Below are 27253 nucleotides of genomic sequence, written 5' to 3' on the forward strand. Positions count from 1 at the left end.
TAAAACCTAACAAATAGTTAGGTAACTATTTTCTTCTTTATATTTTTCTGTATTTTATAACAATTATTTTTACAAGTCAGGAAAATGCATTTAAAGTGTAGCCCTAAACTCCAAGTTCATTTTGCAAAACAAGGCATAAATTAAAAAAAAAAATTAAGTGCACAATCAAAATTGATGCATGGACTTAAGTGTCACCTTTGTGGTATGCTGAAGGATAATGAGTAGAAATTCAGCAATTCAATGAAAATAAATGACAAATGTTAAACACACTCATAAAAACAAACAAAAAAAATGAATGCAAGGAGTTACAATAAAAATCTTTATTTAGGTTTGGTCAGTACAGGTAAGATATACTGGAGTCACAGAGCAATATGCATTAACAGGATACAACAGTTCATAAAAACTGAGTAACTATGCACACAAATTTCTTAAACATTCAGTCACCTAAAGAGAAAATGCACAGATGTATGGTGGAAAAAACTGTATCTAACACTGAAACTACTATAGGACTCCATCAACAAGTCCAACTTTTAGTGATAAAACTACTGTACTGGGCAAACTTGGCAGTCATAAACCCACATCTACTCTAACAAGTCTGAATGGTGCATAAGTATAATATAACAGCATGAGTAAGAATGCCCTTACACAGCACAGGTTCTAGGATAGACACAGATTTATACAGACATCATTGTGTTATACTTTAAGGAAAGATCTCCATTTACAACTTCACATTAACTCATATAAAAATAACTTGACCCTACACAAAATGTCCTTTTAGCAACATTCAAAGTAATTAACTGTTAACAATTTCCAAAGTGGCAGAGGTATTGAAGCAAAAGAAAAAAAAAAGAAAAAACACACACACCCACAAAAAAGGCAAATTGTGACAAAAGTATGCGTTAATTTTCTGGACAGTATCCTCTCCCAAATTAAATGACACTGTATAAAAATTTCGCTGGAAAAAATATTACAAAACTGAACCCTGTACATTTACACTTGAGTCCAAGCCATTCTGCACATGGCGGGAACCCGAAGTTCGGTTACCTTTCCCACTCACTGGTTTCTCCTCTTGAGGGTCGTGATTGGAGTCTGTGTCATTTGAGTGGTGTGTGAGAGAGTTTTCACTGCCCGTGGGAGAGTCTACACTTTCATACCCCGCACTGAGTTGGTTTACGTAACTACTACCTCCTCTGCCAGTTCTCTCCTCCAAGGCGCTGGAGGCCTTATTACCATTCCCCGGAGAAGAAGGAAAGTCATCTTCGGTTGTCTCCCCCTCCCTGTGAAATCCAGACCCAGACGTCCTCTGCCGGGAGGAACTGCCATTACTTGGTCCGTTGGCCAGACGACTGCAGTCTTTACCTGTGGGCTCTGCCTGTCCTACAGACTCAGAAGATGTAGTCCTGCTGGTACTTGGGGCTGGGGCTTGAGACTGCTGCTGTTGGTACTGAGCCAACTGCTGGCGTGTCTCCTTCAGTTGCTGCTGAAGAACTAGAATGGTACTCTGCATACCCTCTACTTCTTCGTCAAGTTGAATGATGAAGTCATTCAGCTCTGTGCAAAGGAGAGTCAAACCTACTTTAATATTTCTTATAACATATTTTAAAATATTTCTTACTGCCTGCCACAAAGCCAGGCAATCAATAAATGTTTAAGTGAACAAATATAATTCTAAAATCACAAAAGAATATTTTAAAATTTTGTGTGGAATTTTAAAATAGTCATACAAGAATGAGTTTGCTTTGGGGGGAAGACAGATGCTTAGAATATATTAAAGCAATCAAGTTCAAATTGATTCAAACCATCCAGCCATACAAAACTGATTACAGCCCACAGAATCTGCTCCACACTTGTTTACCCGGGGGCCCACACGGCTGGTCCCCTGACTCTTCACCCTCCAGCCAGTGTCTATCTCAGCTCCACAGCAGGTCTAGTCTGTGGCCCCCTACTCTAACACCCCAAAGAGGCCTATGCTGTAACCAAGGACTGTTCTACACCCAAGAACGAAAATCAGAGAAAATAACCTTTGAAAATTGATAAAATACACGTCCATTAAGTTCTAAAAAAGTTTTGACGTCACTACCATACAAAATCTATTTGCTATATTTACAAATAGTAAAATCTAAGAACTATCACTCTGAAAAGGTAAAGATATCACTTGAACACTGATCTTCTTTGCAATTAACTGCCAGATACACTAACTCTCAATTTAACTTTTAAAGTTTGGATATTTTCCTTACTACTAATATTCCTCAAAAAGGAGAGATACAGCACGGATGCAGCTAAATTTGCCAAAAAAAGGGATGGCAGTTGACAGTTACCTTCAGTTTGTCTTAGCAAATTTAAATATTACGTGTTATTCATAAAATAGGATCTTAACGGTACAATCAATTATATATTTTTAGACTACTGGAAATAGCCAAATACTTCCAAGATTTACACTTAGAGTAATTGGTTAAATGAGGATATTCCCCCTTTTAAGCACTGAATATAAATTTGTATATCCATGTAATGCCTTAGTAATATAATAGGCTGTCTTTCACCAAATCCCACCACTGAAAAACAAACTTCTTATGAAATTTGCACAATAAATAATTAGGAGAGTGGGGGGGAAAAAAACCACTAAATTTAAATGGCTTTGTTTGCTAACTCAACTAGAAATGTTTCATTCATAATTTTATATAACAATTGGCAGAGATGAGCATGTACAGAATCTAATCTACAATATTCATGCCTGGCAGTTTTTTAAAGCCAGTGCAAAATTAACCAAACTTTTCAAAAAACCCCTTACCATCCTGACTGCTTTTAAGCTCCTCACTATATTTCTTCTGTAAAGCCAACTCTGCTTCAAGTTGTGCAATACGTCCCTGGGACAGCTGCCTTCCAAGCTCTTGATTCTCCTGGATAAGCATTCGACACTTCGCCATTAACTTTTTGCCTGTTTGGCTGCAAAGGAAAGAGCCATCCATCACAAAATGAAGACAAAACTCTCCACAATCTTCTTTGTTTGCAATTATTACAGCGATAGATGTAAGACGTACAGAACATAACTATGTCACAGCAGATGCCTCCCTATAATTACCATCTTCTTTTCTGGAACTCGTCCATCTTCTGCATTTCAGTATTTTGCCAATACAGGAGCAAAAATAAACCCTAAACAAAAAGTACCCAAACGGCTACTTTTTGTTTCTATTACATTAATAATCGATTCTGAAATTTACTTTCATCCCAAATTATCATTTGAGGTAGAAAAAAGCCAGTTAACACACGCCTCGGATATACCAAGATTAGTAAAATACTAGGGTACTTGGCTTTATGGAACAGAAAAGTTTTTGAAAAGGTAAATTCAACATCAGTCACAAATGTACACTTCCTTAAAATATCTAACATGAAAATCAGTACCTGTAAATATAAATGAATCAGAGCATATTTATTCTTGCTAGAACAGCATTTAACAAGGATGCCTCTTAACTGACAGTTCTCGCAAGAATGTTTATTGCATTGAGGCATGTTCAGTAATTGTTTTTAAAGAGCCTTTAAAAAAGAGCTTTAAGGGCCGGCCCGGTAGTGTAGCAGTTAAGTTCACGCACTCCGCTTCAGCGGCCTGGGGTTTGCTGGTTCAGATCCTGGGCATGGACCTATGCACTGCTCATCAAGCCATGCTGAGGCCATGTCCCACATACAGCAACTAGAAGGATGTACAACTATGACATAGAACTTTCTACTGGGGCTTTGGGGAGAAAAAAATGGAAAAAAGGAGGAAGATTGGCAACAGATGTTAGCTCAGGGCCCATCTTCCTCAAAAAAAAAAAAAAAAAAAAAAAAAAAAAGCTTTAAGACACTTTCTTCATCAATCCCTCATTTAATGTCTTTATGTGATATATATACTTCTGAGCTGTCAAACTGTGATGTAATTTTAAAAAAAATTTAATATTGATATTTGGTTACGATTTTATTCACGATTATCCTTAGGACACAAAAATAAGACGGGTTACTTATCACAAATAATGCAAGTATGTAAATATTTGCCACATTAGGCGTGCCATACTTTCAACAAATTAATTACCAAGTGCTAGTGCAACATATCATAGAACCTACATGCATATACACAGTAATTACAAAAATGCAATCATAAGCCCTAATAATAGTCTCTCAATTAAACTTTACTGCTTTTCTTTAGCCTCAGCAATAACAAAAGAAATGATCACTTTTAAAGGGATCCCATTTAAGTATATAATTGTGATATTACCTTTGAGACTTGGATAGGGACAGTTTGATACTCTTATCGAGTTAAGTTCAGAATGACCGTACTAGTTAAAAACATTTTTTTTGCTGACACTTTCTATTCTTTCCTTCTTTTAGTGGGGCTTTCAGTTGCCTAATATATTATTTGAGAATGCATCTGACCCTGTTAAGCCTTAGAACTTTTAAAATGGGAACACTTTATAAATGATTCTCAGTCTTTGATTCAGTGTTGCACGATTCTTTTACCTATAAGCACATGTGCTAACCTAATATAATTCAAGCAAAAGTCAGTAGTTTACGTTTCCTGACACAAATCTATGGTACAATAAAACCTGGGTTACTACTGCTCAAAGGAGCCTGGGGTGAAAGCCGTGAGTCAGCACATGCTAAGGGTTTTACTCTTTTTATGGCACCTTTCTCAGCTGGTGTCCCTGTTCACTGCTGCTGTAGCTCCAGATATCCCCCATTTCCCATTAGTACTCTCAGACTTTAGCCTCCACCAAACAAAAGTTTAGAAATCAAATGAGAGGGCCTGGGCTGGCCCCGTGGCCTAATGGTTAAGGGTGGTGCACTCCGCTTCAGAGGCTCAGGTTTGGTTCCCAGGTGCAGACCTGCACCACTTGTCAGCGGCCATGCTGTTGTGGTGACCCACATACAAAATAGAGGAAGAGGGGCACAGATGTTAACTCAAGGTGAATCAACCTCAAGCAACAAAACAAAACAAATCAAATGAGGAGTTAAAGAAATAGGCACCACTATCAAAGATAGTGGTGTTCCTCCCACTTTACTGTCTATGCTCCCACAACTTAGTTTTCTTGCAAAATATACAGCATCAGTGGTTTCCAACTAAACTGAAAAATCTATATGAATTTAATAAAGATTAGAAAAAAAGACTGAGAAATCAACACATTAATCTGTGACCTGACTTAACTTCATATAAAGTATCACAAATTCTAAGGCAAAAAACGTTTCATTTATAAAGTCATACCTTTTTATAAATAAATGCTCGTTCTAAGATAATCCTAACATTTCTGAATTTGGTCATGAAATTTAATAAACAAATCTTAATAAAAGTGTTGTTCTTTAAACATTCTGTAATTTTACATCATTTTACTATGTCACGTGAAATTTGTGTTGTGTTCATCGCATCACAAAAAAATGAGAATTCAAGTACAAGTAACTTTCTGGAATAATTTTTTTAAATAAAAAAAAATCCAATCCATTCCTAAAATCAAATAACCCACAAGGAAAATATAATAGGAAATAGCTCAAGAGAAGAATTTATAAAAAAGAATGGACACCGGACATTGCTTTGTTATCAAGGGGAAGGGAAACACAGTATTTTGGAGAGGTGTACACACAATTACCTAAATGATTACATGCAAACTGAAAACTGTCCAAATTCTAAATACTCTAATTCAGGGAATCCTTCTCTCTCTCCAAATTAAAATAGCAAAGTACAAAAAAACAAAAACAAAAACAAAACAGAACCCATTCTATTTGAATTATTCCAGACAGAGTATTGACTGAGCACTTCCTGTTTCAGATTAATGATGTATTTATACTACCTGATATTCTCTGGCTTATAGCCTATTTTTTACAGAACAAAAGTTAATTTGTAGGTGATTAAAATAAATTATGATTCATTAATACAAAGGAAATATTATGTTACCATTAAGAATGAAATAATCTAAATGTACTAAAAAATGGAAAAATGCCCAAGGGGTAAAGTGGGGAGAGGGGGGGAGCCAAGCTGCAAATCATCTTTATGTATGTATGTTCACTTCTGTTTAAAATCAGTTTATACAAAATGACTGTATATGCATAGAATTATCTTGATGATACCCAAGAAATTTAACAGTGGTTACTGCTGGAGAACAGAATGGGGAAGGGCAAGGTCACATCCAGGAGTCACTCAATTTTTATCTCTAGCTTTCTTCATGCTATTTCTATTTTATACATGAGCATGTATTATCTTATTAATTAAAATAATTTTTTTTTAAACAGCAAGAAGACAAAAACCCCACAGACCTCAAAGTGACTGTTACCTAAGTGGCAAAGAAAGATGCTGGCTAAATTTGAGTATATGTTAATACATTTTATGAATTATTTCTTGACCTACTAAAAATACTCAGGCCATTTCTACTGTGATCTTAAATGGCATAAAATACATACAAAAGCCTTAATGAGAGCACAATAAACTAATTTCAAACAGATTTGGTTACTTACCCTCCAACCCCCACAAATAGTGAGAATTTTAGATTTCTTGCTGTGAAGTCACACAAACCACTTCTTCAACCCACCCTCTGCCCCACAATCAGTTCCCTAAAGCACAAACATACAAGATACTTACAATTGATTTGAATGTTTAAGAGAGAACTTAAGTCACCCTTGTTAAAACTGCACTTAAACCGTTGGGACAATCTGGAACATTTATCTTCCACTCATCTTAGAGTCCATTATCACCAAGTGAAAACTCGAATTGGTGACTTATAGAATGATCTGACGAAAAAAATTCACCTCCAGGATTGGATGGAAGCATGAAGAAAATAATGCCTCATTTATCTAAATGATCAAATGAATTTGCTAGAAATGATCACTATACCTTCTTTTCAATTCACAAAAAGTCTCACTTACACCAGCCCACAGTTCCAATACATATTCCCCAATCTTCTGGCAGGCACCCTGTGAAGCTGTCCCACAGTAATTTCTACTGCAAAATCCTGGGACAAGGTGTCAAAAAGTAACAAGTGTCAAGTCTCCTTGTCTTTTATGATACCAGCTGGAAAAAAGTAGGTCTTTTAAAAATGAGACACAGCCTTTTCCTTCACTTTGAAGAGCACAGCAACAATTTTTCCAAAATCAGTCTGCTCTCCACAACCCCCCAAAATCAAAATGTTAAAAGTACAACAAAATCATCATAGTATTCCTTGAACTTTAAAAAAAAAAAAAAAACAACTATTTCAAGGCACATTTAATTTAATATCAAGAGTGCAATACAAAAGGCCCAAATACAATGAAGGAACACATTCCCCCATTAACACCAACGACAATGCTCTTTCAACATGTGCCTGTTAATGGAATGGGGATTTAATAAATTTCACTACTGAAAAAAATATCGCAGTGAGTCTCATCACAGCCAATATCCTTATACAATCTAATTGTGAAATGAATGTTTATAATGCTTCAAACAGTTTAAACCTAAAGTTTGATACCACACCTTCATGTTTGTACAGTCCTCAGTAAGATTATCTACAGTATTAGCAACGATTCAAAGAACAAACCATTGATTAAAACCACAATGATTTAAGGCTCAATCAAGTAATATAGAGCCCCAAACTAAATGGTTAAATATATAAACTACTTGTACTGACATCTATTATTTGATTCTCTCGACTATTAAGTTGGTTCTTACCAAATAAACTCTTTAAAGGCAAAATTCACCTCATTTGAGTTTTGACCCAGAAGTTCAACAACAATCACGAAGTCCACAGTCTTATTGGCAAAACTGATATACAGTGTCTCTAAGTCACTATGCTCAAGGTTAAGAGCAATGCATATTCCATTTTTACATTTTACTGGAATTTTACATGTTCAACTCGTGATTTTAAATCTCTAGGTTTTCATTCCTCCAAACTGTCTGAAGACACAGTGTGCCACAGACTTAAGACTTCTGTTTCTCCCTCTATTTTCTTCAAACAGAAACATTTCTCAAGTGTCTACATGTTCTAGAAGGGGAATTTTTCGGAGGTGGCCACTTCTTCGGAATAGTCCGACGCCATCAGGCCTCTGAAGCAAGGGGAGGGGGAAGAGAAAAAAGCTGAAATACAAGGTTCATCTGGTAAGTTTTACATTAATCATTACAAGCTGGATAGTTTAAGAATGTGGCTTTTTTTGGCTCAAAAAGTCTGAGTCTTGGTGTGGAAACGAGTACTTGGCTGTCCCACCACAGCTTTCTCGTAGTGGGACTGTCAGGGAAGTCTTGACTGGGGAGTATGATTTGTTTACCTATCAGGCGTAAACTTCCAGGCACTCAGTTCATTTTGGGCTTGTTCCAGTTTGTCTTTAGTCTGTTCCAGTTCACCTTTCATTTTTAGGAAAAACAAGTTGATCGCTGGGTCTACCATTGTTGATCTCAGTTGGGCAACGCTAGGCTGCTGGACTTGCTTGAGGTACTGAATTTGAGTCTGTGCAAAGCAAAAGAAATAATTACTACCAAATCAAAGGAAACATACAAAAGAAGGTGGGGGAAAATCCCTTTAATTCACTGTATTTACCAACTTGTTTATTAAGTGCCCCTGCTGTGACCTTAAAATCCTCTAGATAAAGTATAAATTAAAAACTATTTAAGGTTATCCACGTGGGAATTAAGGCCATTTGATTGTATTTCCATATTTGGAAACTTTAGAGGCTACATCTTACTCTGCAACCAACAGTACAAAAAAGTCAATGTTATATTTACTAAAAATGCTGACACCAATTGGAAAAAAGCCAAGTTTAAAATATTAATTATCTAAGAGTACAGTAGTTTACTCATTCGAATTTGTGCCTTTGGCAATTATCTATGTATGTACAAGTCCCCTAAAAATACACCAGGTACAGGACTATAATTTAAAAACACATATTTGCATTTCTAAATTTAAAAATATATAGTGGTAGTTATTTACAGGAGTTGGCATTACAACTTTATAAATAGCACCTTAAGCCAAAATAAGGTATATATTCATTTTTTTTCCTTCTGAGTAGATTTCAATCACAGAATTATAAAGCTGGAAGGTGACAAAGTCCAAACTGCTTATTTTTGAGAGATTAAGCCAACTGTCCAAGACTACAGTTAGTTCAGTGCCAGAACTGGGACCAGAACTCTAGTTCTCAAGCCTCCTCACTCCCAGCCTAGGGCTTTTTCCACCATACCAAAAACCCTCTACTTACATATGAAACCTTCAATTTCGACTTCAGTTGTGTACTATTTACTAGCACACTAAAAATACATTTCTAAAATATGAAATACAGTTTATTAACATTAAATGCATCACTTTTTTCACACCCAAAGTAGATCTGGTTCAAGATCCAGATCTACTGTGCCACGCTAAGGCTTAAATAGGATTAATGTCAACATTTCATAAGCAGTTAATTTCTACCATAAATTTAGTAAAAGACACAAACATAATAAGTGGATTGGGAATATATTTAATTACTATTTCACTGAGTAAACAGAACTAATTTTTATTTAGCTCAGGAGATTTTTTTTTTTTTCTTTTGGTGAGGAAGATCAGCCCTGAGCTAACATCCATGCAAATCCTCCTCTTTTTTTCGCTGAGGAAGACTGGCCCTGGGCTAACACCTGTGCCCATCTTCCTCCACTTTATATTGGACGCCGCCACAGCATGGCCTGACAAGCGGTGCATCGGTGTGCGCCTGGGATCCGAACCCGGGCCGCCAGGAGTGGAGCATGCGCACTTAACTGCTACGCCATGAGGCCGGCCTCTAGGGAGACTTTTTTAAAAATAATTTTATTTATTTATTTTTCCCCCAAAGCCCTAGTAGATAGTTGTATGTCATAGCTGCACATTCTTCTAGTTGCTGTATGTGGGACTCGGCCTCAGTATGGCCGGAGAAGCGGTGTGTCAGTGCATGCCCAGGATCCGAACCCGGGCCGCCAGCAGCGGAGCACGCGCACTTAACCGCTAAGGCACGGGGCCGGCCCTCGGGAGACTTTTTAAAGTAACTCATTTTAAACAAAAGTACAACTGTTTATTCCATGTAAGACCAGTTGCTAAGATAATTTAACAGGAATAAAGCATGTCATAGAGCATATGCCATGTACTGCTATCCTTAAAGGAAGCACTGCCTCTCCAACAGAGACACGGTTACTACTTAGATTTACAAAGTGAACTGCTCTCATCTGCCACATATAATCTTGCCCTTTCCTTGTGTTTTTGTTCCTGCTGCCCTTTCTGCAAAACCTCACACTGTATTCTAGCTGAAAGAAGAGTGAGTTGTTCAGCCGGCCTACGCAGGGGAGAGCTGTAAAACATGTGGCTGGAAAAAGTTAGGTTCTAGTTGAAATAACCTTAAAATCTAGGTTGAGAAGACAAAAGAGTGATGAGCCATCACCAAAGGCTTTGATCAGGCATGATATGATCCTGCCAGTGTATATAGGGTAGCTAAAGAATCTCAGAGGTCAGTCAATAGCACATACTATCTAGGCAAGTGGTAAGAAGTACCTGAACTAAGGTGTCAAAAGCAGGACTCAAGACGAGAGAATGAGTTCAAGACACGCTGGTGTTATGAGATATTACCATTGGCCCTATCCATTCACACTCCCTCTACCAGATGTTAGCACTGTGAAGGGAAGATTCATCCTGTGTATGTGTAAGCATCTAGCACAGTGCCATGCAAACAGACAGACCTAAAACTATTAAATGAGTAAATAGCAGAATTAGAAGCCTGAATATCAGAAAAAGGAGAGAATTAAATGGTTTTGAGACTGGGCACTTGAGAGGTAGTGCCACTCCATTAGATATGAAAATCATAAAAGAAAAAAAAAATTTTTTGGAGGCGTAGGGTGGGTGTTACATAAAAAGAAAAAAGATTATATTCAAACTACTGGTATGACTTTTTGGAACCAAGTGTCCAGGTAAAAAAATAGCCAAAGGTGGGAGATGGTCACTTGTTGAAAATAAAGAACGTGAAGGCATATGAGTACTGAGAAAAAGAGAAATTTGTTAATATATCCATTAGTGACCTCAGAGAAAAAGTATCAGCGGTAGTGAAGATGGAAACTACACTGGTAGGAACGAAAGCAGAAAAACTGGGGAGAAGGTAGAGAAAATGACAGAAGCTACTGCTTTCTTTAGCAAAGTAACTGTGAAGAAGTCATTTTGAAAAAGTGAAGGAAGAGGGACTGGAGACTTTTGTGGAAATGTGGACAATCTCTGCAAAGGAAGTAAAAGGACTGTCATCGAGCCCTAAAGAACATTTTACTGGTAAGAGAAGAAACAGGATTAGGACTATGCCCTATATAGTACTGGAATCTCCAGTAACCAGAATATTGCCTTATACATTAGGTTTTAATAAATATGTATCAAATGAATAAAGATTACACAGAAGAACTGAATAAAATTTCAGATTTTAAAATTAGAAACAATCGAGATAAAGCTACCTCTATTTTATATAACTTATATATAGACAAACACCAAATAAAAAGGAATGGCTAATACTGTCAAAGACAGCATCAAACTGAATCTAAATTCAACCAGAGCTAACCGATTAAATATGTCACTAGATTTCAGATCTATGTAGACATGGCAAATTGTACAAATGAAAGCTGTAACAATTAAAAAGGAGCCATGGTAGAAGCTGCTGATACTAAGAAAAATAATTTTATGCACAAACGGGAAAAGAGAGCAGAGGAGAAACTAATCAGATGGCTTGCTTAAGTAAAGAGCAAATACTTCTATACCCTCAGATATCAAGCTACTGAAAAATATCTGAATCAACATACTAATTCTCATAAATCATGAAGATTTCAGAGAATAACTTAAATTTAACTTTTGACTTCTTGGCCACAAAAAATATTTTAAATCCGATGATGAGAATGGCTAACAAAACTTTACATTTAGCATACTTACAGCTCAAAGTATATCTACCAAAATGTGCATTTACAATTAGTATTAAGCATATAAAATTAGCTTAATACTAATTCTGTTGTTATTAGTGCTGTCAAGTTGATTCTGACTCCCAGCACCCCTGTGCACAGCAGAGCGGAACCCCACCCGGTCTTTTTGTGTCATCCTCTCACCTTCCAACGCTCTACCAGAAAATGTTCTGCTGCTATTCATAGGGTTTTCATGGCCAATTTTTTTGGAAGTGGATGGCCAGGTCCTTCTTCCTAGCCTGTCATAGTCTGGAAGCTCTGCTGAAACCTGTCCACTCTGGGTGACCCTGCTGGTATTTGAAATCCCCGTGGCATAGCTTTCAGCATCACAGCAACACACAGCTGACACAGTAGGACAACCGACAGATGATGGTGTGGTTCCCTGACAGGGAAACAAATCCAGGCTGCAATAGTGAGGATGCCAATTCTTAACTACTAAGACCACCAGGGCTGGCTAATTAATACATGTAAATACAATTAATATATGTAATAACATGGACTAAAAACCAATTCCTCAAGAAGACTTAAAACATCCGAAATACTTACAGTACACTCTTGCATCTCTTGCTCCTTGGTTGCTAGTCGCATTACAAGGATGTTTTCCCTGCGTGCAGACTCTTGCTGTTGCTGCTTTAGTTTTTCTTCAGACTCCCTTAAGCCAGTTACATCATTAGCTGATGATTTAAAGAAAAAAATTCCAAAACATGATGAAATATAATTTCAAAATCAAACTGAATTAACCAAAGGAAAGTTCTAATTGCCTTTGTCAAGGATAATAAAAACCAGGGTAAAGAAATTCATCAAGTCTTTAGTTTCTATCTTAACTACTTGTATAACCAGGAAATTTCTTTCTGATCACAAGTGCTCTTTTAGGAGGTAGTGGTGTATACTGGTCCACAACCACCTAATACTAGATGGAATTATCTTGTTATAGTCTAATCTGTTCCCAACAGAACAAAGGAAACTCATTAGTATTTGCATTTGTTTATACTACAGCTGGCCCTCTGTACCCACAGTTCCGCATCCGAGGCTTCAACCACCTCGGATCCTGGAGGCAGAACCAATCACCCTGCAGATATCAAGGGACAATTGTATACATTATTCACAAAGTCCTGACTAATATTGTTTTTAACCTATTCAATATAAATATGCCAATAACTGCATGGACAATTATTACTTTAAGCTTTCAGAATGTTCATAACTTCTGGGGATTATAACATAGTTATATAATAGTTGAAATTTCAGGGCAGTAAGCTTTCTGGACTTGGAAAACTATATTGGCTTTTATACTCACAAATAGTATGTTATTCTAACTCAGCAAAAAGTGACAAAAAATAAAATGGTCTGAAATTATAAACTTTGTTGGTATTATTTTTAGCAGATTTAAAAAAATCTGTAAATATACAGCTATAACCTATTGTTACAAGTTAAGCTCTCATAAATTTATTCCTGATTCTTTTATATACCTCCCTTCTAGACTAATTCATGTTTCACTTCAAATTCCACTATGGAAGGGGTTAGGGAGAGATCAAGCAAAGTTTCAAGTAGTTCTGAGTTTCCCTATCAATGCTCTCTCAGAACCTTTTATATAATTCTGCTAAAACAGTCACACTATGATTATTGCATGTCAATCTTTCCCAATGACTGGGACTCCTCAAAAAGAGAGATCATGTCTCATTCATCTTTCTATTTCCTAGAACCCAATACAGTGCCTGAAACAGTTCTTCAATAAAAATTACACTTGCTTATTAGTAAAATCAACTATCCTGTATCTATAACAACAATCTAAAAAGAGATATTCTCACAGTCTTTAAGAAGCTAAAACTCAAACTTACAGTTAAGATCTGTGTACTTGCCCTCCAAAGCTTGCACATAGGCTTCATACTGTTTCCACCTAGTACAAAAATAAATTCATTTTAGTTGCTACATTGAAACTGCTTTTATTAAATAAACTAGAAAATCACATCCATAAACTTATAAATTTAAGTAATACTGAGAATTCCACTGCATGATTTTTTTTTTTGAGGAAGATCAGCCCTGAGCTAACATCTATTGCCAATCCTCCTACTTTTTTTTTTTTCCCCAAAGCCCCAGTAGATAGTTGTATGTCATAGTTGCACATCCTTCTAGTTGCTGTATGTGGGACGCAGCCTCAGCATGGCTGGAGAAGCGGTGCATCAGTGCCCGCCCAGGATCCGAACCCCGGGCCGCCAGTAGCGGAGTGCGCGCACTTAACCGCTAAGGCACGGGGCAGGCCCTCCACTGCATGATTTTTAAGGTCTCTTCCATTTTGAGATAATTATAAACATAGTTTAATAATAAATTAGTCACATCATTATTCCTTCTAACTTATAGGAAAGGAAGGTAAGGGGAAATACAGAGAATAGTGTTGTCTCCTGAGAAGATACCAAGCGTGTTTCTCTGGGTCAGATCATATACCATATAGGACTTCGTATCACTGATGCTCAGCACAATGGCTGGATTATAGAGGTTGAGTAAAAAACTTACTACTACTTTCAGATATACTTTCCACCTCAAACAAAAGGCATACAAGAAATGTGCCTAATTATAAGGAACTGAAGGTTCTTTATCTTGGCTTTTTTGTGAAAATACCATGTGACTCTCTCAAAGCAATATTTATTTTTACCTGTGAGAAAATATACTATTTTTCAAGGCATTAAAAAAAAAAAATCATATCTAATTAGCAGAAACAACTTGTCTAAAATGCCATATGCTCTCAAGAGTATGAGGGGACCTTTCTTCCTCATTATATTCCTCTACCCTCAAAATACGGGCTATATTAGCTGCTCTTGACAATTACTGCAGATAAACAACAAAACTTCCCCCAGTCTTACGTTGAAGCAACTGCTAATGGAGAGGAACCTGCCCTGAATGTTTGCCATCTTGCTTACTGAAGAGCTATGTCTTTAAGCTGCTCTTCAGTTACAGCTAATCAAAGTTTACTTTAATTTCAGAAATTTTTTAATAATCTTACAACCTTAAAAATTCTGACAGGTTTACTATGAGATTTATTAATATTACAACATAATAAACAAAAAATATTTCCTAATACCAAGCTAATCCACCTTCTAAATAAAGACTACTGTTCAGCCAAGGCATGCTTATTTTTATGGCCCCTACAACCTAGGACACAAACAGGAATTCATTCTATGTTTAGGGATGAATAAAGGTCTTTTGTGGAGGCTATATACGAACTATTATTTTAGAGGAACAGAAAAATATAAAAGCTCAACCAAGAACATCAAGAAAGCAGAAAACAGAGACTAGTTAAATAAGTAGCAGTTGATTTAAAATCACCAAGAGAATGAGGGGAAAAACTCACTTAAAAGTCATAAATGAGAATTCCCTAAAGAAAGAAGTTAAACTAACCCCAAGAATATAAACTGCGCGAGATTTAAAAACCTTAAAGCTAACTGGATTATAGTACTGACTTTCCCCTCTACGGTTAAATGAAGAAAAAGATTGCACGTACTAACCAGAGGAATTATCTAAGAAAGGATAAAAGGCAGGGAGCGTACCATATCAGAGGCACAAAGAGAACATCAACACGCGAGTGGCAGTATCACAAGCAAGTGTCTAGCTCAGCAGGAGAGGACAAGAGGGTTTTAAAATACTACAGATTTAAATTTTATGAGCAAGAAAATAAAGGTATGCAATGGAAAAACTGTCCTATGCCTGAGATTATGGCAAAGGAAGATAAACAGCATGTCCACAATAGAGTAGCTAAGTAGAGTGATGGTGGGAAATGATCAGTCTCTAGGAAATAATGAACCATCATCTATGTCTCCATATCTTACAAAACACCTTTTCTCTTCCCCACTTCCAGCCTGTTAAATTTACTTAGTTCTTCAAGTAAAAATTCCTTGCAATTTCTAGAGAAAAAAGTTCAATGACCTTGTAAAGGTTGCCCTGAAAAATATTCATTTTTATTTAAAAGTTATCATGTAAAAAACACCAACTACAGTAAAATAAAATGCAGAAAGAATAGTGGCTGGCCCGGTGGCATAGCAGTTAAGTTTGCGTGCTCCGCTTTGGCGGCCCAGGGATCGCAGGTTTGGATCCCAGGCACAGACCGATGCACCACTTGTCAAGCCATGCTGTGGGGGTGTCCCAGAGAGTAGAGGAAGATGGGCATGAATGTTAGCCCAGGGCCAATCTTTCGCAGCAAAAAAAGAGGAGGACTGGTGTCAGATGTTAGCTTAGGGCTAACCTTCCTCACACATACACAAATGCAGAAAGAATATATTTAAATTATAAAACACAAAACGTGTGATCTCATTTTCTGATTTCTTATATTTAAAAAATGAATACTATAATGCTGTACTTGACAATCTGCTTTTGCAAGACATTTATAAGATAACCACAGAAATTCAGTGCTGGAAGTAACCTTTAAAAGTAATTTAATCCAACTCCTTTAACTTGCAGTTGAGAAAATGAAAGATATAAAGTTAAATGAGCTGACCAAGGTCACAGTTATGAGAAAGAGTAACTATGACTCATCAGTAAGTAATGTATTTCTTCTATAACTAGAAGTGTATCCTTTAGGACTACAACTTTTTCACGTTAAACAGAAAAGGAAAAAATAACTACATCAAAACAAGCCTATAGGGGCCAGCCCGGTGGTATAGCAGTTAAGTTTGCAAGTTTCGCTTTGGCAGCCTGGGGTTCGCCAGTTTGGATCCCGGGTGTGGATCTACTCACCACTCATCAAGCCATGCTGAGGCACCGTCCCATACAGAAGAGCTACAACTCTACAACTATGATACACAACTATGTACTAGGGCTTTGGGGAGAAGGAAAAAAAAAAAGAGGAAGACTGGCAACAGATGTTAGTGCAGGGCCACTCTTCCAAAAAAAAAAAACAAACAAACAAACAAACAAACAAAAAAAAAAAACCACACACCACAAACCTATATATCTGTTAAATCGAAAGCTTCCTGAGTGCAGGGTCTTTCTGACAAAAGTTCAGGTTATCTGTTAGTCTAGAAGTTACCCAAGCTAGTGCTTCAGTTCTTTAAAGTGTTATGCTTTCCTCAATGTTCATATAATGAAGAAACAGGCCACAGGAAATAAGTTCAAAAAGTATATTAAATGTTTTGAGGATGTATTAACATTAAAAACAAAACAATATCTGACATAAAGGTAAACATTATAGTATAGAATCACAATATAATGCTCTATAGAAAGATTTTTATATATTTTTTTGTGAGGAAGATTAGCTCTGAGCTAACATCTGCTGCCAATCCTCCTCTTTGCTGAGGATGATTGGCCCTGAGCTAACATCCATGCCCATCTTCCTCTACTTTTTATGTGATGCCACCACTGCATCGCTTTACAAGCAGTACGTAGGTGTGCACCTGGGATTTGAACCCGAAAACCCGGAGCCACCGAAGTAGAGGGCACAAACTTAACCACTACGCCACCAGACCGGCCCCAAGATTTTTATATTTTTGATAAAAGAACATTTTACCTTAGAATTAACTCATCTCGTGCCATAACTTTGAAGTCTGTTTCACTCAGTCGAACCTATAAAGAGAAGAGAATTAAAATATGAACTGAGTGCTCTTCCCAAAAATTTTAAATATTAAATACCCACTGGCACTTATGCTCTTCATCTTTTTATGAACATGGGATCATAAATTTTAATCCTTCAATTGCTGGTTTCTGTTATGAGGAATACCCTTATTACTGGTGACATGACAAAGCCTCCCAAAAGGAACTCTGTACTGAGACATATGAAGCATCTCCAGTCTGAGACTTAAATGGCTTAGTACATATTTTTTTTAAAAAATCTTATTTTATTGGAAAGAAGTTTTAAAAAGCTGAACTATTTGGTATCTTTAAAAGGAACATAATTATTAGGGAAATGCAAATTAAAACCCCAATGAACTATCATTACACACCTATTAGAATGAGCCAAATAAAAACTAGTGATAACACCAAACGTTGGGTGAAGATGAAGAGAAAATGAACTTTCATACACTGCTAGTGAGAATGTAAAATGTTACAGCTGCTCTGGAAAAGTATGGCAGTTCCTTTTAATACTAAAAACTGATGTGCCCTACAACCCAGTGGTTGCACTCTTAAGCACACATCCCAAAAGAAATGAAAATTTATTTTCACACTTGTACATGAATGTTCACAGCAGCTTTATTTATAAGAGCCCCAAACTGGAAACTACCCAAATGTCCTTCAACAAGTGAATGGTTAAACTATGATACATCCATACCATGGAATACTACTCAGCAATAAACTATGATACATCCATACCATGGAATACTACTCAGCAATAAAAAGAAACAAGACTAACGATATATGCAACAACTTCGATATATGCAACAACTTCGATAAATCTCAAGGAAATTATACTGAGTGAAAAAAACCAATCTCAAAAGGAAACATATACTGCATGATTTCATTTATGTAACATTTGTGAAATAGCATAATTCTAGAAATGGAGAACCGATTAGTGGTTGCCAGGGGTTAGGGATGAAGAGGGAGGTCAAGGAAATTATACTGAGTGAAAAAAACCAATCTCAAAAGGAAACATATACCGCATGATTTCATTTATGTAACATTTGTGAAAAAGCATAATTCTAGAAATGGAGAACCGATTAGTGGTTGCCAGGGGTTAGGGATGAAAAGGGAGGGGATGGATATGGTACAAGGGAGGCTTGTGGTGATGGTGCAGTTAACTATTTTGGTTGTGGTGGTAGTTACACTATGTTACACATGATATAACTGCACCAGCCACACACAGAGAAAGCACACATAACAGGTGAAGTCTGAATAAGCTCTGTGGATTGTACCAAAGTTAAGTTCCTGGTTTTGATACATTTCTCTGCAACTTCCTGTGAATCAATAATTATTTCAAAATAAAAAGTTAAAAACAAAAAACAAACAGGCATAATAGTCTAGAGCAAGCTGAAACCGCTTTGTAAATTGAGAAACATTAAATGTCTTCTCTATACCAAATGAAGATTGTAAAGGTGAGGTACCTCTCCTACTTGAATATAAAATGAAGGCTTTATTAGTTTCTGTTATAAGATACCTAAAAACTTTTTTCCTTTATAAAAATGTTTCAAATTGTAACATTAATCACTAACATAGTACTATTATAAAATGGAAGAGGGAAAATCATTATACCAGAATATATTAAAAGTCCAACAGAAAGCACACAGTAATTCTCAAGTTATTAAAGCATGGTCTAATTATTTCACGAATAATTTGACTTCAAAACTTAAGACAGAAATTTCCATAACACTTATCTAAATTGTTCACTTAAAAATTCACTGGTTAGTAAGCATGTACCTTGCTTTCCCAATTGAATTATAAATTCCTCTTAGAAACTATGTTACCTCTTTAGTAACCTCCTTTGTGTGTGTGCATGTGTGTAAAAATGACTAAACTCGAAGGTAGGGATAAAGAAAGGGAAAAAATGAGAATAGAAAACATAACTTCACAGGAAAAGGTAGAATCTAGAAACTAGCTATAAACTTTTCTTGAAAAATACAGAAGTGGTTTTATATTACAACCAAAGGGCTTTAAATTAGGAAAAAAAGAAAATAAGTAACTTACAGAAACTTGCAAGTAATTTCCTTTTTTGACGTTATTTGTAGTTATGTAGCTGGAAATATTCGTGTAACAAAGGCTAAGAGTAGTAGACCATGGAGATGTCATTATAACAAGTTTTCCAAAAGCTGAAAATATTCTAAAAATACACTGCATATAAGATATGAAGCTCTTAGCACATTATACAACCACAATGCTATTATTGTTATGAGGCAAGAGTGAACAATAAGCAAATACAGATAGTCCTTTCTATTCTATTATCAAAAAAAAAAAAAAAAAAAAAAAAAAGGTGCTTAAAAATTGCTGGAAAAAAACAAACCTTTTTGGGAAGAGGTTCCTCGTTGGTCATCTTGAATCCTAGAAAAGGGGGTAGATAAGAGGTTTAATTGATTGCCTTCCAGTTAAGGTAGGAAAAAAAAATACTGGCTTTTTTCCAAACCAATTTATTACTGAACTCAGTTATGACCAAATCATTACGTTATTTTTTTTATTTAAATAAACCTTTTGCTTTAGAACAGTTTTAGATTTACAGAAAAGTTGCAAAGATACGACAGGGTTCCCATTTACTCCACACCCAGTTTCTCTTTTGTTAATATCTATATTACTATTGTTATTAGATTATTCTTAAGAATTCTTAAAGGATTGAAATATAATTTTTCATTGCATTCTTACAAGGGCCCTATGAAAGACAAATCTTACAGCAGAAGTGATAGCTTTGTGCTGAAGTCAGATACTGACCTCAAGCAGTATCCCCAGCATCTTGCCGAAAGGATATAGAAGGGGAGTACCAGTTACTTAGCCTTTCCTTTTACACCATTATGTTGTTATATTAAAATAGAACCTATCATTGTCATAATTTACTACTGTGCAATGCTTATATAATATATATATTTACACCTTAATAAAATATTCCTACACTATTTAATTTCATGTCACAGAACGATTTGTATCTAAAAATTAACTTCTTTATATAAATTTATACAAAATTTTCTTAACCTTGTTGTCAAAGACAGGTTAACGAGAGAACTACTCTCATTAACTTTATTATGCTTACTGAAAACACTTGTTTTTTTTTTTTTTTTTTTTTTGCTGAGGAATATTCGCCCTGAGCTAACATCTGTTGCCAATCTTCCTCTTTTTGTATGTGAGCTGCCATCTGTTGCCAATCTTCCTTTTTGTATGTGAGCTACCGCCACAGCATGGCCATGACAGATGAGTGGTGTAGGTCTGAGACCAAGAACTGAACCCTGCCTGCTGAAGCGGAGCATGCCAAACTTAATCACTAGGACAGCAGGGTTGGCCCTCACTTATGCTACTTTTTTCCCCCCCTTATTCTCCCCAAAGCCGCAGATAGTTGTATGTCATAGCTGCACATCTTTCTAGTTGCTGTATGTGGGACGCGGCCTCAGCATGGCCAGACAAGCGGTGCGTCGGTGCACGCCAGGATCCGAACCCGGACCGCCAGTAGCGGAGCACGCGCACTTAACCGCTAAGCCATGGGGCCGGCCCCTCTGCTACTTCTTAATATTCAAATTTAACAAGGAGACAAGCTAATTTAAAGATATTCCTAGGTATCAATTCTAACAGCATAGTCCTGAATGTGCCTTTATATTTTAAACTTTTTTTTACAGTTTATTTTACTTAGCCATACTTATTACAAATTCCAAACTATTAAAAATGTAACCAAAGAGAAATAAGTAAGTCATAGAGATGTAATGTACAGCATGGTGACTGTAGTTAATACTGTATTGCATATTTGACAGTTGTTAGAGTAAATCTTAAAAGTTTTCATCACAAGAAGAAAAAAATTTTGTAACTATGCATGGTGACTAGAATTATTGTGGTGATGGTAACTGTGGTGATCATCTTGCAATGTGTACAAATATCAAATCATTATGGTATACACCTGAAACTAATGTTACGTCAATTATATCTCAATTAAAAAAAACTTAACCAGAGGGGCCAGCCCCCGTGGCCTAGTGGTTAAGTTTGGCATGCTCCGTAGGTTTGGATCCAAGGTGTGGACCTACAGCACTCATCAAGCCATGCTGTGGTGGCATCCCACTTTTATGTAGAGGAAGATGGGCACAGATGTTAGCTCAGGGTCAATCTTCTTCAGCAAAAAAGAAACAAAACCAAAAAAAACCCCTTAACCAAAGAATTTATAGCGTAAAACTGAGTTTTTAAAAGCTACGTGATTTCTTAGTGAATATTTGACATCCCTCTAAAGGAGATGATCTTCCAATACCATTTTTTATGTTACATAAAATTCCAACTGTATAAGTCAGATATTCTAATCATACTGTCATTAAATCCTAATTTTCTGATTAGGTACATTGTGTTGAAGAACTCAGTATGTTTTAGGAAAAAACCATATGTTGATTGTATCATAAAGTTACTGGCTTAATTATTCCTTATTTAATATTCTTATCATTGGACGTAGTAAGCAAAAACCTGAGTATATCATTTGTTTCTGAGCTGATGGAGTTGATCACGTCTCTCTGACCAACAAATACCTATGAAGACAGGACCATATTTCTGTCATTTTAAAATGCTGTATATTTTTCTATTTTTTTCTTTAAATTGCTGCCTGCCTACTTTAGGCTCCCTGCTGTCCAGTTTATCATCTCTGTTGCAAGTTATAGACACGTGCTTAGTGACTATCCTACTGTGATATCAGTGATTACAATCATTTGGGAAACAAACCCTCACCATGTTTTATCCCCATAGAGATCTGACTACAGTACTTCTATTTTAGCATAGTTTTAACGTGCATTCACCCCACTAGACTGCAACCTCTTGGAACCCAGAAATCAAGTATGGTATTTCCTTGGAATTTCCCATTTGTCCAGAGCTAAATATAATAGGTAAACAATAATTTATGTAATTAAAAAAAAAAAAAACCTACAAGACAATTTTAGCCATTTGAACTTTTAGCCATATTTAACTGGTATATAAATGTGTATCTATGTGTGTCGCTATTCTGGTTAAATTCTTCTAAAGGCTTCCCATCTCACTCAAAATAGTACATGCCAATCCCTTGCTATTATTCCCTCATATCACGCTTTATTTTTCTTCATAGCTCTTATCACAACCTGATATTTTATATTCTTATCTGTTTCTCCCAGTTATAAATTAAGCTCCGTGAGAGAACCATTTCATTCACTGCTGATGCCTCAGTACATAGTAGGCACTCAAACATATTCTAAATGAAAAGTATGAACAAATGAATTTGCTTCAGTTACTATTAATACCATAAAAGCAAGCTAAGCCAATCTAATTTTTTCCTAAAACTAACCAAGATGACCATACTGCAAAATTTTGAGAATAAACGTAGAATTTAATATAACAGGTACTGTGATAAGAGATCTATGAGTGAATCTGAAAACAGCTAAATTTACCACCCGGATAGGTAGTCTACCTGTTATCTCGTTACCGGGCGGGCACCATAGCTACTCAGAATTTTAGTTATAAAATTTAAGCATCATGGATGTTATTCCAAGTAGATTAAATTCCAGTTTATAAACTAGTATATGCTTCTACAACCTGACACTTTCCCCAGGTTTGTTCCTTCTTTTCTTAATACATAGTTATTCAGATTCTTATTTCATTAAAATTAATTGCAAGCTTAATTAGCAACAATTAAGCTAAATTTAAAGGGCATTTAAAGGACTGGGAAACACATGAAGGAAGTTTTAATAACCCCACTTTTCTAGAAGAGGTTGGCAAGCTTTGACAATAAAGCAGCAGAACCTCTGAGCCTCAGTTTCCCCATTTCAAAAAAAATTACTGCAACCAAAGCTCAAAATTATTCTGCTATTTTTGAAGATAAACATTAGTCTTTAGCATGGTGACTGGCAGAAAATAAGCACTTAATTATTAGTTTCCTTCTCTCCATCAAAAAACAGACTCTCAATCACCACCTTTTGAAGAACCTGAAGGGAGAATTCATACGTTGAGGATAACAATCACAACATGCTCCTGTCTTTGTTTCTAAGCGCCATTGCAGAATTCTTGGTGATCTCCAATTTTTAGAATTCTTAACAGCGAGTTATTTAAATTTTTAACACTGGCTTACGTTCTCTTTCCTTTTAAAAAGTTTAAAGATGTTAATTACACACTGCTTAGAGAATATCCATATTTTCCTTATAAAAATAAATTTCTAAATTTGTAACGTAAGTCAGAGACAAATACAGGTTTTGTATAAATGTTTGCATTTCATATGTTGACTCTCCCAGTCACAGGTCATTCCACATATTATGGCATATGTGACAGGGGAATTCAAAGTATAAGCACTTAGAAAGAAATTCCTTCCTTATCTTTAGCTGATGAAAACTCAGTCTTTGAGAGTCCAAGATATGCCACAATAGTTAAATGGACAGTCAGGCAAAAGGCAAATCAGAAAAGGTTTAAAATTTAAAAGGATCAACATTCAACTATTTAGTCAAAAATAGAACCTGGTTTTCAATTTTGTCTTTCACATTGCATGAATGTGACAAGAAATTTATTATTCCCCAAGGCAATTTTTTCAGCACAACTGACAAGCACAATAACTATCTAATGTCAAGTCTAGATTCATAAAGACAATGGATATTCCATGGTCTTAGGATCATCTATTCTTGTATCAGAAAAACAGAATGACTGAAATATCCTTTGGAGTTGAACCCTGAATCTTGAAGGAAAAAAAAAAAAATGAATATATACTCAGTACTATGAGTCATTTATAATAATAACTTTTCAAAGTCAAAATTAGTCTATTTTCCAAAGGTGAAAATGATTAGGAGTCATTGGATGATTAGCTCAGGTTAAAACAGCTGGTAATTAATAAACTGGGGGTTAGGACCCCAAATTCAGTGCCTCTCAAAAGTTGGTAACTGATGAAGAACGATAATTCTCCCATTCCCTCATCCTCATAAGGATTAAGCCTAGCCAAAGTAGAGAATGCAGAAAAGCAAAATAGAAAAAAGTCAAAATTGGCCAATTTGGCTACCTGGTTTAAGACTGGTTAACACATGGTTTTCAACTTATGTAAAGGTTTCAGTTATTCATGTGGATAATTCAGAGATAATATAGCTCTCAAGTTTAGAACATCAGAACCATCATCTACTCTTGATGCCTTAACAATGAGAAACAGTTTATGATGGAGAGTTCAGTTTTGGTTGGCTGGGTGCCTAGCACCCCAGATCCCAATACGCCCCTGGCTCTTAGCATTATGATCCTAAGAGAGGCAAGCACCAGCGAACACAACTTCAGTAAGAAAGCACGTACCTCGTTGAAACCAATCATAACTGAACACAAAAAGCTAATAATCGGACACTATGGTAGAAACGGTACCAGTTGGGAATTGGAAGGCTACCTTTCCTGACTCTTGTACATCAGTCACGCGGTCTTAAGTCATTTAACTCTGGGCTGCAGTCTCCCAGTCAGGCAAAAGAGGATACCAATTTTGCCTGCCTCACAAAGTGCAGTAAATCTCAATGCTTTAAGTGCCATAAAAATGCTATACAAACAAAGGGCTTTTCAAATAAAATACTAACATCAACATAAAAGATAACTTTAACGTGCATTTAGGAAAGATTAAATTCCACCCAACATTTTCAAGGAAGAATACTTATTTATGGCACGGAGTTCTAGTCCGATGCATCTTAATACCCAATAGCATATACTGTTACTGAAAAGCTTTTCTCTGATAAGCTTAGTAATAGAAAATATTTAGAGGCAGAAAAAGTTGGAGATAATTTGCAAAATAAAAACAAGAATAAAATGAAATACTACCTAGGTCTTGTTTGGCTACAGGTCCTGCCAATAGAAAATTTTTAAGAGCAAGAAAAAAATTTTTTTCAAGAGCCAGATAATATACAATTCCATGAAAATGATCAAAACTGCTAAGTAAAGAATATTTTCAAGGGGATTCTATACTACAAACATACAAGACTGTAAGGGACTTTGAAAGCTGTAATGTACTGTACAAATATAATTATCACAACTCTCATCTCTACATGACAGGGCTGCTACAGATTTTCTACATCATATATACCAAGTCATTTCTAACAAATAATACACAAAAATATTTTGAGCAAGCTTGACTCAAAATTTAATCGGGAAATCTAGGTATTATGAAGTTCTATAAATTAGTGCCTGGCACACACTTTTATTATTACTTTCGTCCGTTGGGACTTAGAAATTTGGGTAGTTTGCCTAAGTTCCACCAATGAGAAGTGAAAATACCGATCACTTAGCTATAGCTATCTGCTAAGACAATGTAAGACCTAAAAAAAAAAGTCTAGAAATACACTCAGCCAAACCCTTAAAATTTAACCTCATCCTCCTTATCACAAGCCACCTCGTGGACTGCAATTTCTTTCCCCAATTTGCCTAAGCACATGCTACTGAATAACGAGTAAATAAATAAAATTTAGCCATCTTGAAAAGATTTTCATACATCGTTTTTTGTGACGGGGTTTTAAACGTCTACAATATATTTATCTATTATAGAAAACTTAATTGTCAGTTTAAAAATCATAAAACGGGTAGAACTTGTGGTGATAAGACCTGTGACTTCCATTTACCTTCCTCAGCAATGGAATTAGCTAAATTCTAAGAAATGAAAAACCAGACGGACAACTCACGACTGTAACACGCATGAAAATACTTCTCTACCTCGGGCAAAAGAATCGTTTTTTTACTTTATAAGCACTGTTTTTTAAGATTTTAACATAGTCCTTTGGGATCAAATATCCAACTGACTTCAAAACAAGAACTTAGACTTTTCCACTGTGTGTTCCCTACTGACTCATGAAACATGGTTTTAAAAAAATCAACTAGTAACAGCCTTACAGGGATGCAACATGAGACTTTAAAATCTCACGAAAACTTCGAAGTAATTGAAAAACGAATTCTTTTTTTTACGCAGAACGCATGCAACCATTTAAAAATGGAAGTCTCCGGGAGAACGCAGCTGCAGTCATACCCAACTGCGCGACGTGAAATCTGGGCAGCTAGCGCCGCTTCCCTTCCCTCGCTCAACTCGTCAGCACCGCCAGTCCCCGGATCCGGCCGCGGGGGTGGGAGGGGGCGACACCGACGCGGGGACAGGACGCCACCGAGGTGGCGGCCTCCCGGGCTCGCCGGCCCGCGGGAGCGCTCACCTCGCCCCCGGCGACGCAGAACGGAGATAAGACGGGCTCGGGGCGGCGGAAACGTCCCCGCAGGAAGGCAGGCGGCGCGGCTAACAGGGGGCCGGGGGGCCGGGAGCCCCGAGCCGCCCTCGGCGCCCTGTCCACCCCTTCCCGAGCCGGGGCGGCCGCACCTCAGCCCTTGGGACCCGGAGGTCCTCGCGGCCGCTCCACACCTACCTCTCCGGACGGAGACCGCGCCGGCGCCCCTCAGTCACATAGGCCGAGGCCGCGCTGCCCCTGCCGCCCAGGCCGCCCGACCGCGCTCCGCCGGCCCCCGCGCGCCTCCTCCCGCCGCAGCCCCGACAAGCCCCTTTATTTGCGGGTCTCGCTGCCACAAAATGGCGCTGAGGGAGGAAGCGAGGCCCCGCCGCCCCACCCCCTTCCCGCTCCTCCCGCCGCCACGCCCCGCCCCACCCGCCCGCGTCTCCGCCCCGCCATGTTCGCTCCGGTCCACTCACCGACGAGTCGCCTCCCAGAAGCGGCCGCACTACCCGGCCACCGCAGGGCCCCGCCGCGGGGAGGAAGGCGAAAGGACCGCGCCCGGCCGGCGCCTCGAGGCGCCCAGGGAGGAGCTACGTCT

At 37.1% G+C, this 27253-nt stretch overlaps 1 protein-coding gene across 3 annotated transcripts; it reads right to left on the reverse strand.

Annotated features, from left to right (window-relative positions):
* Positions 1–305: 305 nt before the first annotated feature.
* WTAP (WT1 associated protein) lies at positions 306–27253 on the reverse strand. Of its 3 annotated transcripts, none has more exons than XM_004440529.3 (8): positions 27132–27253; positions 19815–19852; positions 17394–17449; positions 13738–13796; positions 12449–12576; positions 8251–8429; positions 2789–2943; positions 306–1551 (listed from the first exon to the last, which is right to left on the reverse strand). In XM_004440529.3, the coding sequence occupies exons 2-8, from the start codon at positions 19842–19844 to the stop codon at positions 968–970; spliced, it is 1191 nt and encodes a 396-aa protein (XP_004440586.1). In that variant the 5' UTR covers positions 19845–19852; positions 27132–27253; the 3' UTR covers positions 306–967. The 3 variants fall into 3 exon arrangements, with proteins under 3 accessions (XP_004440586.1, XP_004440585.1, XP_087281195.1); XM_004440528.3 differs by lacking the exon at positions 27132–27253 and adding an exon at positions 26851–27011; XM_087425069.1 differs by lacking the exons at positions 306–1551; positions 2789–2943; positions 27132–27253 and adding exons at positions 7202–8031; positions 26851–27010.

Source organism: Ceratotherium simum, chromosome 38 (genome assembly GCF_057802395.1).
Source record: "Ceratotherium simum simum isolate JZ-2026a chromosome 38, ASM5780239v1, whole genome shotgun sequence".
In the NCBI taxonomy this organism is placed as follows: domain Eukaryota; kingdom Metazoa; phylum Chordata; class Mammalia; order Perissodactyla; family Rhinocerotidae; genus Ceratotherium; species Ceratotherium simum.